Source organism: Numida meleagris, chromosome 7 (genome assembly GCF_002078875.1).
Source record: "Numida meleagris isolate 19003 breed g44 Domestic line chromosome 7, NumMel1.0, whole genome shotgun sequence".
NCBI lineage: Eukaryota > Metazoa > Chordata > Aves > Galliformes > Numididae > Numida > Numida meleagris.
In genome coordinates, this window is record NC_034415.1 from 13,721,963 (window position 1) to 13,738,046 (window position 16,084).

The following is a 16,084-nucleotide window of genomic DNA, read 5'->3' on the forward strand; positions in this document are numbered from 1 at the left end:
TTAAGATTAGATTTATGCTCTGATTCTGCCGGCACCTCACTTGACAGACTGCTTTTCAGCTGAAACCCATGTCTGATGTGCTTTCCTTACGGAAAACAACCAGTCATTCTTCAGTTTCTTAGTGTTACCTCAGGCACTTCCTAGTCTTTTGATAGGATAGTCTTTTGAATCAGCTGGACTGCCAGCAATCTGCAGTGGGCAGGTGTATTTTATAACTGATCCCGTCTAATTCAGATGTTTGCCTGTATAAGGAAACCTTCCCAATATAGTCCAAGTGATAGAGCTCACATCTTCATGGCTGGATGATTACAGCAATTCAAATATGTTTTAGAAAATGGTCTCATTCTATCTAATTCGTAAATGTGACACTGTAGGTTTTGGCTGAACCTAGTACTGGCTACATGCTTTGTTACAACGACATCTAAATTAATTCTGTCATGCTTGAACAGCAGTTCCTGCCTTAGTAGTTATCAGATTTGAAGGTTGTAATTCTCCACTGCAGGTCTATCAGCAGAATTGTTCTGTGCTTGCTAAATGTTCAAAATATAGCAAAATACATGGGAGCAAGGAACTGAAAGGCATCAACTGGATCATTGATTCTGTCCCGCAACAATAACATGCAACCATAGCTGTTTTATTCAGAAAGGATTCATAGTGCCCAAGTCCATGTTTTCTTTATACCGTTTTGGTTAATCAGGTATTATCAGACCAGTCAAGAGATGCTAGGAGGATTTGTTAATGCATTTGCTTTTCATTCTACTGCCTTTTTGTTTTCAAAAGGCTCCCCAGTTTGATTCCCAAAACTCTCTCTGAGGCCAGTCTGCAAAGCAGAAAAGGAAACGTCAGACACGCGATTTCACGTTTAGAAACTTATTGTCAGAATGCATGAGGCAACTCAGTCCTTACCCTTCTATAAATAGAGTGCCTTGATTGTAAACGGGATTGAAAGGTGGGATTTAACATCCTCTGCTCTTTATAGGAAGATCCTTACTCTTAGGAGTTGTTTGCAAATAATCTTAAATTTTTTAGGTTGGAAAGGACCCCAGAGGTCATTTAATACAACTCTATTGGACAGTACAGTGTCAACTAGAATAGGCTGCCCAGTACCATGTCCAGATGGGTTTTGAATATCTCCAAAGATGGAAACTTTACATCCTCTATGGACATCCTCTTCCAGTATTTGTCCACCCTTGCAGTAAAATGGCAACTACTTCAGGTGAAACTATCTACCTTTTCTATTGTTGGCCACTGATGTTTGCTTTAATATATAGCTCTTGCTAGCTTATTCCGATGCAGTTGTTATCTTTGTGATTATTTGTAGTGCTTGACCTTGGATAAATTTGAAGGTTATAGTGACGAAACCCAGCTGACTCATCAAGCCCTTCGTTTACTAGAGGAAAACAAATTCTGGGCTGGTGTGGTTTTTCCAGATATAGACCCTACAGCAGATAGTCTTCCACCACATGTGAAATACAAGATTCGGATGGACATAGATGCAGTGGAGAAAACAAATAAAATCAAAGATAGGTAGGTAACAATTCCTTCTTGGGTCTTGCTGGTTATCACATGAGTATAAGAAATAAAAGGACGTTAGAACCTGCCTTGGATACATGCATGAAATTCAGTTGTATTCACCAATATTTAGTATGTAATGCAGAGCAGACTCCATCTCCACTTACAAGGTTCCAACGCTCATGTGACAGTCAGACCCGGTAGTGGGTAGGTGCATGGATAAATGACAAAGGAATGACTGTATTCAGAATCTGATCACTAATCTGCTGCAAGAAGTTAATTGGCTCTATTACAGAGAAAGGTGAACAAGGAAGACCCGCATGGATTGTGATCCATTTCTCCTCCACCTGGACTGCAGAACTTCTCTGCTGTATCTCCTCATATGCCCCCACAAACAGACCCACTTCATAAAGGGTTACCAGAAATGACTTCTCAGAATCCTCTACATAGAGTAATGTAATAGCGTGTGATGGCTAAAATCTAACTGTTTCAGCTTAATGTCCAAGGATATTGTGTTATGAAAAATTCTAAAACAATTAATCTGCAACGTGATTAGTTTATGCTCATTTTTGTCAAAAAATAGTATTCTGTGTAAGTATAGAGAAAATTAAAGGAAACAAAATTATCCTCCAGGTTCTTTTCCTTTTTTTTTTTTTTCTTCTCCTTAAAGCTACTGTTTACCCAAATTATTTCCATGTGAAATTTTTTTAAGGTATTGGGATCCTGGTCCAAGAGCTGATCCTGTGGATGATTTACGTTATATCTGGGGAGGCTTTGCATATCTCCAAGATATGATTGAGCATGGGATTATAAAGACCCAGACCAACACTGAAGTGCCACTAGGCATTTATCTTCAGCAAATGCCATATCCGTGTTTTGTGGATGATGTGTGAGTAAGAGCAGTTTATTGTTTCAACTCTGATGAATACTTGGCGTGATGGACACTGTAAGACTCCTAAGCACCAGTTCTAACTCTAGTCCTAAGGCATATATGCAAGAGCAATAACTGAAACATAACTGAACATTTTTGTTCTTTTCCATATCCTTCTATAACCCAGACTCCAAAAGCCACCTTTGCCAAGTTTCTACCCCTAAACCCAGTCCTGGCCTTTGCATCTAGGCAACCAGTGTCCAGACCAAAAATGATCACAAAACATTGCCTCCTTAGCAGCAAGAATAAATAACTAATCAATTTTGGAGTTTGTTTGTTTTAAGGCTTATTTTTCCATGCAATAATAATAACCTAACCTAAACTTTCACATTGATTACAGCTGAGAACTCATTGTCAGCATGATACCCAAATAAAATGCTTTGGTATCTAAAAAAACAAATTGGATCTATCCCTGTGTATTAAACAGGATCCAACAAAAACATTATCTTTCTGAAAGTTTTTAACTAACTCAAAAACTGAACAGCACCTGCAGCAAAACCAAATGCAAAACACTGACTTGAGTTAGAACCAACGCTGCCTCCTTAAGTTACTCATGTAGAATTCCCTGAAATGTAGCAAGCCTATTTCCCTAATAATATCTCTAAAGTCTACCTTTATATCAAAAGAACCATTTCCTAAAGAAAAATTGAACAAACAAGTTCTAATAGAACTTGTACCAGTCTTTCTATCTCTGTAAGTTCTGAAGAATATGGCAGCCCAGTCTCGCCAAGTGTATTATGAAACCCTAGCCCTATGCTTATATTTAGATATAACAATTCTCACAGCTTCAGTTTTTTGGCGCTTAAAGACATCCAGCTCTCTACAGATCTTGCAGAATCTCAAGACAATTTAGGCTCTTGAAACTTTTTCTTTACAGAATCCTAATCTCTAAATGTTTTTCCAGTTATAACTACATAAAGAGTATTTGCAGTAAAGCTGGATGTGCACTCAGTTTCTGCTTACATCGGCCCTTTTCCTTGCCTTGTAGTTGATACAGTTTTCAGCAATTACCTGATCTTATCTAACCTTCTTTTCCTTAATTCCAGTCCATTGATTTTTGTGTAGAATGACTGCTTTTGTCTTAAATATCACATAAATCTAGCAACGGATTCCAGGAATTTCTTTCCCTGAAGGAGAAAGATATTTTTTTTGCTCAAAGAGTGAGAAAGCGAGCCCCTTGAGTGCAGAGTCCTCAGAGGGTCTGTGGTTGCTGTGACCCCCTGTTAGCACTGCCTGAACATGTGCTCTAGATTTTATGAAGTGGTGCAGATTTTCTCATTAGAGTATGCCTGTTCCAATGCTGCACTCTGTACTACTGCAGTCTTATTATAAATATCACTAAAAAAAAAAAAAGAAAAAAAGAAAAGAGTATTTGTTATAGAAATCATTTTACAATTCATTCAGTGTCTCTCTTTGCAGGCATTGCTAGTAGTTCACATAACTGCAGATAGCAGACAGGTTATTTGACCTACCATTACCTGCCAGCCTGACAGATAGTTGCCCTGGCAAACCTGCTGTATACTTCCTCCCCTCTGAGGGTACTGCAGTATAGAATCTTCATCTGTGCAAAAGCTCTCTGAAGCCTACAGCAGCCACAGGCAGTTCAGAGCTGATATACAAACCTTGTGATGCTCTTGGTAGAGTTTGCTTAAGTGAAGCAAATGTGTGCCCATGGTGAAAATGTGTGTTGCACTATGCATAGCCTAGTTTTAGACTGAGAATTTCCAGTCCCTTGTTTAATAAATACATTCTTTCCCACTCTTTTCCTTTTCTGTTCTTGCTTTTCATCTTAATATTTGTCTGCTTTGCTTAAATTTTATTCATCTCTCTTTTCTTGCTTTCGTAGCTTTATGATAACCTTAAACCGCTGCTTTCCCATCTTCATGGTGCTAGCTTGGATATATTCTGTTTCTATGACTGTGAAGAGCATAGTGCTGGAGAAGGAAATGCGTCTAAAGGAGGCTATGAAGAACAGAGGCATCACTAATGGGGTGATTTGGTGCACTTGGTTCCTAGACAGCTTCCTCATGATGGCTGTGAGCACGTTCCTCCTCACAGCAATGATTATGGTAAGAATTACCACATTAAAAACAACAAAAACAATAAGAACTCTCTCTGTTGTGTTTGCAGTGTTGACACCAGTTTGCTGTTGGGAAGGTATAGTAGCCATTCATAGGGAGATGGGAGCAGCTGGTGACCTGTTCTGATCACAGCATGCAGCAAGCACATCCTTGTAAGCAGTCCTCAATCCAGCATGAGCACTTAGCAGAGACGGAAAGTTACATTCACCTGAAAGATTTGTTGTGAGAGCCCTCACAAAAGAATGCATCTAATTGACTACTCTGTACCTTGTTTTCCTGTAGATAAAGTTCCCAATAAATAATAATTTTTGCTTTATATGGAAGGAATCATAACACAAGGAATCTTAATCTTGAAATTTGTTGTATGTGATTCATTTATAATATTCAGTGCTTGTCTGCTTAGAAACTATGGCACTATTGTGATGGAAGAAGATGAAACAGCTCCACTGTTTGCCTCTCTGGCTGAATTGCTGTGGCTTTTGTAACATTTCAGAGCAGTTTGGGTCTCGTTTTTTAGGCTCTTAAGTTTTTTTGCCTGAGAAATGAGCACCTCCTGGCTGCAGTATTTAATTAGATACATCAGTAAGATTTTGACTGGCAGGAATGCCTTTGCATCTATTCTAATATGGAGAACTGGTATTGGTATAAATTCATAGTCGGAATTCAATCTGTTGTATCTCAATCAATCTGCCATGAAGAAGTGTTGTAGTGCTTTGCAGTTCCATTAAGAGCTTGAGTAGATACAGAAACCTTCTTTCATTTGCTATTCTGGTTTAATTAAAAATGAGGATGTAGTTAATACCAGAGAGAAATATGTTTATAATCACAATTCACTTTGCTTCCTGAATTTGATTATACCAGCACAAGACAGATTTGTAAATATGTTCTTACATGAGATTGCATCATTGCACCTTTGTTGATAAAGAAATCAATCTCATAGGCCCAGTGGAATTGTAAAACAATGCTCAAACTAATTTATAGCCTTATGGAGTTATTTTGAGCTTTTTATAGAGCTTAAGATAATGTTTAACCCAATAAATAGATCTCAGCATTGTTTTATAAGTAAATAGATATTCAGCAGCAGTCCATGCTCTTCTTGAGAGAGCACATTTAATCCACAAAAGCTCTAACGAAGTGAAGTCAAAAGATTATCCTGTGGGTTACTTTGTACACAAGCAGCTCTGAGAAACTGCAATTGGTTTTCTCGGTGGTGATAGCCTTCTGGAATTAGAACATAAGTTACGTTCAGAAAGTAGTGCTTTATAATTTTCCTGTTATATTTTTTTAAGATGAATTCTTTTCAGGCTTCCTTAGATCATCTTTCCTGCACATTGAACAAGTGAACTGAGGAGAAGATAAGAGATGAATGAAAAAATTCTTATGATAGTTCAGATGGTTTCATTTAAAGTATGAGAATTTCCACTCAGGCACTTCTTGCTTGGAATCATTTACATATTAAGACAAGGACAGAATGTGTTTTCAGTCAGCTGCAGTCTTAATTCAGTCATCGAATACAAATATGAACTCTGCAGCCTTTGGTACTGTCCTGAAGTCACAATCCAAAAGCAAGGATAAATTTGAATGAAAGGTTGTTGTTGTTGTAATGGCCTCAAGTTTGAAACATTACTGGCTAGAAGAGTTTTTAAAAAATGTATTAGGTAAGGAAGACTGGCTTATTGCTCATTACATGTTATGTCTCATTGGCAATTGTGACATTTTCTAGTAGTACAGAAGTTGTTAGCACTCTTAAGTTAATCTGTTTTCCTTTTGCTTACAGCACGGCCAAGTCCTGCATTATAGCAGTCCACTTCTCTTCTTCCTATTCCTACTGACATTCACTACAGCCACCATAATGCAATGTTTCTTGTTCAGCACCTTTTTCTCCAAAGCAAATCTAGCAGCTGCCTGCAGTGGTGTCCTGTACTTCACCTTGTACCTGCCTCACATTGTCTGCTTTGTCTGGCAAGATCGCATGACTGTTAACCTGAAGATCCTAGCAGTAAGTCTTTCACTCATAATATCTTTGGGTTCAAATTTTAGCTGCCCTGCTCACTGTCTGTGTGTGAGTAACAAAGCACTGCACACCTCCTCCTCTCAGCTTTTTTCATTCATATGAACACACACTTCTAGACCTCTCTCAAATAACTAAAGACTGGAAGGGAATAGGCTTTTAGCAGGCCTAGTGACCAACAGGTAATTTTATGGCTTTTAGAAAATTCAGTACAAATTATTTTACTTTTGGGATGTTATGAAATCAGTATAGTTCAAAAAATTTTAAACAATTTCTATAATTCAAATTTTCACTTCTGGCACATTTAATAAATAAAAAGGCAGTTAACAGAAGGGGGTGTTTTTTTCATATGCTGTAACCTAGTTGCAGGGTAATATAAGGTTGAGAAGAGCTCATGTTCACATTCCTACTTTACGTGAACTTAGAAGTAGGATTTGAAAACGTACATCAAAGCTCTGACAAATATCTTACTGTGAAGCTGGCATCTTTTTACTTTTCTATGAAATGGAACTATGTGCATGCAGAATTATTTAGATTGATTTTCTTTGGCACAATGAATCACAAAGAGGAGAAGGGGAACTAAATGCAGTCTCCTCATCTTTGCTGAGCATTTTAACAGTTAAGAGATGCACTGTCTTCTACTCTTACATTAGGAAATCTATGTAGATTGAGAGCATATTCTATTAAGTTCTACAGATAAAAGCAATACAATGCAAAATGATCCTGTCATTAAGTCAGGAAATGAGTAAGGTTGGCCTATGATAAGTTCTGATTTGAGACGAAATTTTGAAATTTACACACAGTCTGAGCATAAAGATAACTCTCTTCTCACCAAGGAGGGAAGGATGTGGGAACCTAGAAAGGATATTTTCTAGTGGGAAGCAGTGAATGCTTTTTTATGTTCCCGGTATGTTTGGTTGTCTTATATTTGTTCTTCAACAGCTGGCCTCTGAAGAATAGCTAATTACAAAGAATACAGCAGGGTTGTGCGTATGGATGAGTGTCTGAAAAATATCTTTTTTAGGAAAAGTAAAATAATTGAACAGTGAGTGCTATCTGAAAACCAAACATTATTCTGAGCATCTGATGTGCTTTACCTTGTTCCTGACACTGGACATGTCTCATACACCCAGGCAGTTTATTTCTTCATGATAGACAAAATGTACATGTCAGATTTCTAGATGAATCCGTAGTATTTTCTGTATGAAGACATTCATGTAAAAAAAATGTAAAAATCTTAGAAAGTTCTCATGTTACTAAAGAAAGGTTGAATTCAGTCTATTATAGCTAATTACTACTTGGAATTGCCACCATTCATGATGATCATCATAATCAGGCAATTAGACATTCCAGTCTGATACTAAAGTGAAAACATTTTTTTCCTTACTATTTTTATGTGGTATTAAGTTTTGAAGTCCAGTCTCTAAAGGTCTTCTTTTTTTTTGTGCTTGTATTAAAAAATGCCCCTCTGAGTTAATGACATTTTTTTCTTTATTCCAGAGTTTGCTTTCTCAAGTAGCTTTTGGCTTTGGTACAGAATACTTGTCACGCTACGAAGAGCAAGGTCTTGGCCTACAGTGGGGTAACATCAGAACCAGTCCCTTGGAAGGAGACGAATATAGTTTTCTATTTTCCATTAAAATGATGCTTTTTGACGCTTTTCTGTATGGAATACTTTCTTGGTACCTTGATCACGTTTTTCCAGGTACACCAGTTTCTTATTCATATAAAGTAGTGGTAGTTGTTTTAAATTATGTTAATCTAATCAGTTTCTGAGTATTTCTCTTTCAGAAACAGGATATTTGACACCGTAGATCATGAGTCTTACCCATTATGGCCCCGCTGGTTTATTAAGAGCTTCTCCTTTTTTCTCTTTTTCCTTTCTCCCATTTCATTCCTGAAATGAAGGGAAATGGAGGAAAGAAGAAAGATGATGCAAGTTCTGGTTCTGTGTTAAAATTTAAATAGAAATTAAATTAACAAAAATATCTTCAAAGTCAATATATGTGCATATTTTCCTCTTGAGAAGTTTTAACCATTTCTAGTGAGAATTTATGACCCTCACCTAGACATTTTACAAATACCAAAATAATGACTCTAGTTCATAAATATGCTATGGCCACATTAGGCCAATCCTTTCTTAAAGGGTGACACTATTTCCTAAGATGTACTGTTTCTTAGGCAGCTGTGAAAGTTTCTTCATGGATTTATCTCTTATTGGGCATCCTGGTTCTAGTTCCAAATTCACAAATGACTTTCTTGGTTATCAAGTACAAAGCTTAGGGAATGTCTTTATGAGAAAATAGTTCATCTTTGTACTTTAAATGGTTATCTTCCTTCTTATTGAATATTATTACATAGCAATAAGTGCAGACTCTTATGCTATGCAAGTGAGCAAGCTTTATTTTCATTCATTTTCTGCTCTGCATGTGAACTGCAGTTCCAGAATGTGTTTCTTGGCAGATGACTATTTGCAAGATGCTCTTTTCTTTGATTGTGTGGTAATTCAGACTTTGAGATCTTGCAGATTTTCTAGCCATGAAGAAAAAGTAACTGATGGCTACAGTAAGACAGTGCTTGTCTGAGTACATCACTTAGAATAGTTCATCCAAATCAGGAAACGTATTTTTTTTTAATTGCTGTGTCTGAGAATATTTTGCTTCAGATTAAAACATGGCCTTAATTTTGCTATTTTTGTGTCCTTTCCTAGGTGATCCTTGCTATACCAAATTAATACCTTTTTGAATTTTAACAAACATGTTCTCCCAAAGAAGTTTAATGCAATTTATTATTTATCTTTTTATTTTCAAAGCTGATACAGAGTAACTTTCATAAAAGCCCCTTTTTGGACAAGCCTGTGTTGCACATCTCTTTCATTTTTTTTTTAAGTATGCATTATGTGCTGTATCTGTGAATGCAGCAAAACTTAAACAACAGGAGAAAGTTTCTTTGCTCACTTTTCTAAGCATATCTTTTTCTGTCAAGACTTCGCACAAAAGTAGTATTTCTCTGCATTTCTATCAGGTAGCTTCAGTTCCTCCCAATATTTGTTCTGAGTATCTCCTTGTCTGTCTTGTCCTGTGTTTCTCTGATGTTTTGCTCAGCATTTCTCTCTTACACACGTGTAGCCCTTCCAAATCCATGCTGCAGTTTACTGTATGAGTTTCCTGGCTAATCCTTTGAATCATATGGATCAGCTCCTGCTCAAGTTTTTTCTGCAGATGACCACTTGCTGACACATAGTCCTTTGGCTATTTAAGCATTCTGCTCGATAATGGAGTTCACTTGGCTTCCAGCTTCATAAGGATATAATACAGTCTGTAACAAATGCAAGGCAAAATTTTTATGAAGGCAGATGGGGCATTTGTCTGTAGTAATGGGAGTACAACATAATGGGAGCCTGACATAAAGGCTATTTTTTATGTCAGAAAAAAAAGACACTTTCATAAATGGTTTTTCAACAAGGGAAAACTGACCACCTATCAATGAGCATCACAAATTCTGATTGCTTATTTTAAATAAATAGCACAAGATCAATAACATGTAGGTTCACAAGGATGCCTATTTTATACACAGCAGCTCAGATCCCTATATTCTATGAATCAGTAAGATCCTAGAAAGTGGTGTTGGTTGGCACTAACTCTAGTCTGGTCCAACAAGTACTGGTAGTGTTACTGTACTTCCTTTTTTCAAAATAGAATTAACTTTTGACAGAAAAAGTCCATTTCTATTTAATAAAAGGATTACTTTGTTGTCATTTTTCCCAGAAGGCTATGTGCTAAAACAGCAGCTAGAGTCTCTTTTCTCACTGCCAGCTGTGAATTCAGGCCCAGTGTAATAAGTATAAATATAGTGAGATTTTTGCTCATGTCCAGTCTTGAGTGTTGAGGGGGCATTAAAAGAAAAGGATTGAGTAAGGCTGAGATCCCCACTTAAGCAGTCAGGATGTGCCTTGGCAACTGCTGCCTTGCTGGCAAGGGTTCAAATTGACTCCAGGTAGACAATAGCTTTGTTCTGTAACTAAACCACATTCTACTCAATAATATATAGGGCTAATCAGATCACATATTTTCTGGGTTTTTTTTACTCCTGTCCAAAAAAAAAAAAAAAAAAGGCAAGTAAAATCTGTTCTGCCAGGCAGTTAGTGGGTAGTTTGGCCTTCTGATATCTAACACTATGATTACTAATGCAACTGCGAGTGTTTGTAATTATAATTCAGATTTTGTCTAGATTAATTTGTGCTCACAGAAGAATGTGCTTACAAAGTGCACATTACCTTCTTATTTTTCTTGTAGGGGACTATGGTCTACCACAGCCTTGGTATTTCCCTTTGCAGGAGTCTTACTGGCTTGGTTCTAGAAACCCAAAAGCTGAAAAAACAGCAACTGCAGATGGTGAGTTCTTTTAAAATTTTGGTATTTAGAAATAACTTGAAAACCACTAATCTGCTTAGAGGTGGCTGTACAACATTTCCAATACACAAATTGCTGCAAAGATTAGGGACAGCCTTGTAATGGGAATCTCAGCAGGTGCCTTTGAACTTGTAGTCACCTGCTATTATTAGAGTTGCTAGACGTGAGTCAGTGTTCCATCTGAGAGCCTTTAAACCAAGGGTTAACAAGAATCATCAACTCACCACTCTCTAACTAAAACCCTCTGAGACATTCAAGGAGTTCTTTTTGCCCAACACAGCATTTGTTAAATTAGTCAGAATGAAACAGTGTTGATCTTACTTACAGTGAGGCCCCCACATCTATCCAAACCTGATTATTTCCTAATTTAAACTAATTTAACCATTTTCTTTTGATTTGTAAGCAAGATCAAAATTAATGTCACCTTTGGACCAATTTGAATGAATCCTGAAGTTGTGCTTTTACACTTTTTTTCTGTGCATTGATACTGGCATAGTTATATGTAACATTGTGGGGGTGATTGTATTTAAATGGGAATTAATGCATAAAGATGATTAATGTCTGGAAAAGAGGCTTGCTAAAGGTGGTGTTTTGAAACCTGTCTTAAATTGACAAGTAACAGTGAAATTAATCAAAACATCAGACGAAGAAATAATTTCTTCAGTCTTTTTATTACTATCTTTACCCTTCATCTATTCAAACTACTGACAAGACGGTGTCATTTCAAGAGAACACTTTAAGACCAGAAGAGAGTTTATCCTATCTGTAAATGTGCTGATAATACATCCACTGCTCACATATTCTGTCAGAAAAGGGGAGGCGATAATATTTTCTCTTTGAAGAGGCATTGCTTTGCTGTACATTTTGAGATAATGAACAAGCTCTCCTTTAGACTTGCTGTGAGGCTATTCAGAATGGTAGAGGCTTGTCTAGATATCGTAGAGTCAGTTTGTGCTTTGCAGCTGCTGCCCACCAGTTTAGAATATGCGTAGGAAGGAGCAGGAAAGAGCTGAAGGAAGACTTGGAACATGTCATGTTTATAGATGAATGACAAACTTTTGAAAGTGCAGATGTCAGCTGCTACATCTCATTGTCTTTCTGTGGAATTTGGGCATATCCTGCACCAGAGCTCCTTCGAGTATCTAAAATTTGGAGCACAGTTGCTTACAGAATTTTACCATTTTCTAGTTTCTTAGCTTAACCTAAATTCAATAAAAAACAAATCAATGTTCTGCTTAACTTAATGACTCATAAATTCTGTGTATTGTTAATGTATTACCAATACAACTGATATACGTGATTTGTTAGGCTTGATAATACCAAATGATTTGGTTGCCCAGGTAAGCCTTCAACAGAAAAGCTGGTGGCTTCTACTTTATTGCCAGTTTTTAATATTGTTTTTTGTATTGCTTAAATAAAACATTTTGCCTAAGTAAATCCTAGAGTTTATTTTGTGGGTGAAGTTATAACAGATAGCTGAGCTGACCTGATAGTTACTGTTAAAAAAAAATGGCAAAATCTTGTAGACTCTTCTGCAGTTCTCATCCTCATTCTGATGATGTCGTCCTCAGTACCTAGTAAGGTTAAAAGGTAGATCCTTCTCAGAAGGTAAGTATTTGAAGGACGAGGTGAAAGTAAATAAAGAACATGGATTAACCAAGAGCAAATCATGCCTAACTAATTTGTTTTTCTTCTGTGATGAAAGCACTGGATTACTGAAGAAAAGGAATGCATCAGATGTCATCAAACCTTCAGCAGTGCCTTTAGCGTGAATTCCTGTAGTATCCTGATAGCCAGATTAGTCAGATGTAGGATGCTTGAGTGAACAATATAGTGAATAGAAAGTTGACTGGGCTGTTGGGCCCAAAGGAGTGTGATCAGCAGTACAAAGCCCAGCTGAGAAGCAGTTAGTGGCATCCTCAGGGACTGACATTGAGGCTGGTACTCCTTGATATCTTTAAATTTGAGTGATGGGATAGAGTGCACCCTGAGAAAGTTTGTGGAAGATAGCAAGTTGGAGGAAACAGTGGAGCACAGGGCAACTATTTCTGAGGGACCAAAACAGGCTGTAGAAATATCTTCACAGAAACCTTACAGAGTTCAACAAAGCAAATGCGTGATACTGTATCTGGGATGGAGTAACCCCCTACAACAGTACAGATTGTCCACAACCTGGCTAGCAGGCAGCTTTGTAGGAATGGTCTGATGGACAACATGTTGAACGTGAGCCATCAAGTGTGCCCTGTAGCCAGGAAGACCAACTCCATCCTGAACTTTATTAGCAATAGTGTAGTCAGTAGTTCAATGGAAATGATCGTTGCATTCTAGTCAGAGTTTGTGAGACTGTACTTTGAATGCTGAGTTTGTCCATTTGGGCATCCCCAGTGAAAGGGAGACATTTAGTTAATGGAGAGAGCTCAGCAAAGAGCCACCAAGTTAATTAGAAGCTGGAGCATATGACAAATGGGGAGGTGCTGAGGGAACTGGATCTTCTCAACCTCAAGAGAGGTTGCCAAGAGAGAAGGCTAAGAGAGAGCCAGGCTTCTCAGAAGTGCCCAACAGAAGGATGAAAGGCAATGGATGTAAGCTGGAAAACAAGAATTCTGATTCAATATAAGAAAAAAAAATCTTTACTGTGAAGGTATTGTCAAATACTGGAACAGGTTGCCCAAAGAGGTTGTGAAATCTCCACTCTTTGAGATAGCTAGCCTGCTCTAAGTTGGCCTATTTTTTATACCTTTGGAAGCCTTCTGATATAAATTATTCCATGATTATCTCAACTAGTGTTAGGGCATGTGGATAATATAACTAAAAATTGTTCTGTACTATTTCATCCTGCCCTCCAAATAACATTGCCTTGAGTTTTCTCAAACATGGACGATTGGAAAGATCAGCTCTATCTGATGGATTCCTGTGTAGGAAGCATATGATTCTTACCTATTTCTCTGAAGAACTAAAATTCTTTGATTCCTCAGCTTACATGAACAGATGTAAAACTTCTCTCAACACTTATATTTTCTTTCAAGGGTAACACTAGGCATGACTGGTTAATACACTGGGAAGAAAATAGGGTAAGAAAATGTCAGATAATGAAGATGCAAGGCTGAAAATAAAACTAAACTGGTAAATCATCTCGATAATTTTAAAGTCTTCTAAAGCAGTTTTGTTTCACTGATTTTCCCATTTTTGGTGACTAGGTAAATTTGTTTATGATGCTGTGTATCCATTTAACAATTTTATATGGCCTCGTGTGCTATAACTCCTTAAAGCAGAAAGTTATGGTGAAGTTCCATAGTAAAATTTAGTTCCAGACCATTTGATAATTCTAGCTGCATTCCAGGCTACCAGCTTGAATCTGTTGTGTAAACAGTTGCTTCAGGAGGTCCTTCTTCGTACGTCACATTTCTTCGTGCTTCAAGCTTGTCCCCATTAGTGATTTTGTGTGACTGCTTACTTTGTGGAAGCAAGATCTTAGACCAAGTTGGAAAGCCAGAAATTCTTGTACAAAAAATAACACCAGCTCATTCACTCTGGCCTGCAGCTACTCTCTTAATCAAAGTAGCTGTTTGTTTGTTTGTTTGTTCCTCTGAGTCTCTATAAGCCCAGTAAATATTTGTATCGTTTTTCTCTTAGTCTGGTGAATAATTTAGTCTGGAGCTGCGTGAACAAAATGTAAATATATAAAATGTTCTACTCTTGAATCTATAATTGCAGAATTGTCAGTTTTCTTCCTTAAATGTCTGTTCCTGACACTGAAGCAGACTTCAAGCTACATGGACTCAAGTACTGTGTTTCTAGTTTCAGTAATGCATTGTGATGATTTATGCTCCTGCAGAGCTCAAATTTTAGGACTACCTCCTTTTCATCAAAGTACCTTGAATGAGGAAAATAAGTTTTAGTTGACTAAATGTTGGTTATTTTTGGTTTATATAGAAAAAGGTTCAGAGTCAGAAGGCTGTGTGGATCAGAAGGCCGTGGATGGAGAAAGAAATGAAAGCAGAACAAAGAAATCTGAAGAACCTGAAAAGTCGGAAGAAAAGAATGACAACCAGGGGAAGAAGGATGGTAAAAACAAACAATGTAAACACAAACGAGAAAAAGAACTCGGCGAGCAGGGGAAGCCTAAGACAGATGTCCAGGACAAAGATGAAATGAATAGTAAGGAGAGAGAGCAATCTGAGTACTTCTCAGACTCTGTACTCATTGCGCTTAATAACAAAGTAGACATGGGAATGATTGGAGTCATTGCAGAGGATAGTATGCAACTACCAGAGCTAAGCTTGAGAGGGGCACTAACTCCCCCAGCTACTCTCTTACTGACTTCCCTACATTTGAGATCCCTCAGAATATTTTAGCCACCACCCATAGGAGAGTTTTCTTACAGGAAAGCTCTGTAATTTGTTTGTTACAATGGAAATACAGGCTGTCTCTTTAACAAGTTAGTGTTCTTGCTAAGGGAAACTTCCAAGAGGCATATACTTATCTCCTAGAATTAAACAGAACCATAATTTCAATATAAATTGAATATATATAAATATATGTATAAATATAAACTTGTGCTGAGAGGAATGTTGTTCCCTCCTGCCTCCCTTCCCCCTGCCTTTTTTTTGCCTATCATCAGTGTGTCTTGCATCTGAGGGTAAAGGCTGGTTTCAAAGGGATTTATCTGAAGTGCTGTGTAGAAAGTGCTCTGTAGCCTTTACTGATGCTGACATTAGTCACAACCTAAGAATTACTGAATGACCTGTCTTGTTTTTAAGTGCCTGTGTCTTCTTTTGTGGAGAGCCAGAGTTTTCTGCATGTGATGCTCAGAGGAATGCATACGGATTCCATAGCAAAAGTAACTACTACAGACAGCTCTCCCTTGAGAAGCCAGTGATAAAATAGGGTTATCAGAGCTCCTCACGTAGGCACTGAAAACGTGCATTCAGGGTGAACAGAAACAGGACAGGACTTCAAAAGAAAAAAGACAGGCAGAGGGCAAAGGTTACCTCAGTCAATCTTTCCTAGTACTGCCTTATCTTGGTGGTGCTGTGTTCACCAGCTCCCTGGTTCCAGCTGCTACATGGCCACAAAGGGGAAGGGCTTTGCCTATCGCTGAAGGCACAAAGAAGCCTTCCTTCCCTTTCAGCCAGCT

At 37.7% G+C, this 16,084-nt stretch overlaps 1 protein-coding gene across 1 annotated transcript in view; it reads left to right on the forward strand.

The window, feature by feature from the left end:
- ABCA4 (ATP binding cassette subfamily A member 4) overlaps positions 1-16,084 on the forward strand; it is an 82,997-nt gene that overhangs the window by 36,193 nt on the left and 30,720 nt on the right. The window contains exons 14-20 of the mRNA XM_021404332.1: positions 1,322-1,527; positions 2,225-2,401; positions 4,290-4,512; positions 6,302-6,523; positions 8,036-8,240; positions 10,831-10,929; positions 14,881-15,105. Coding sequence (XP_021260007.1) covers positions 1,322-1,527; positions 2,225-2,401; positions 4,290-4,512; positions 6,302-6,523; positions 8,036-8,240; positions 10,831-10,929; positions 14,881-15,105 — 1,357 coding nt within the window. The remainder of the gene's footprint in view (positions 1-1,321; positions 1,528-2,224; positions 2,402-4,289; positions 4,513-6,301; positions 6,524-8,035; positions 8,241-10,830; positions 10,930-14,880; positions 15,106-16,084) is intronic.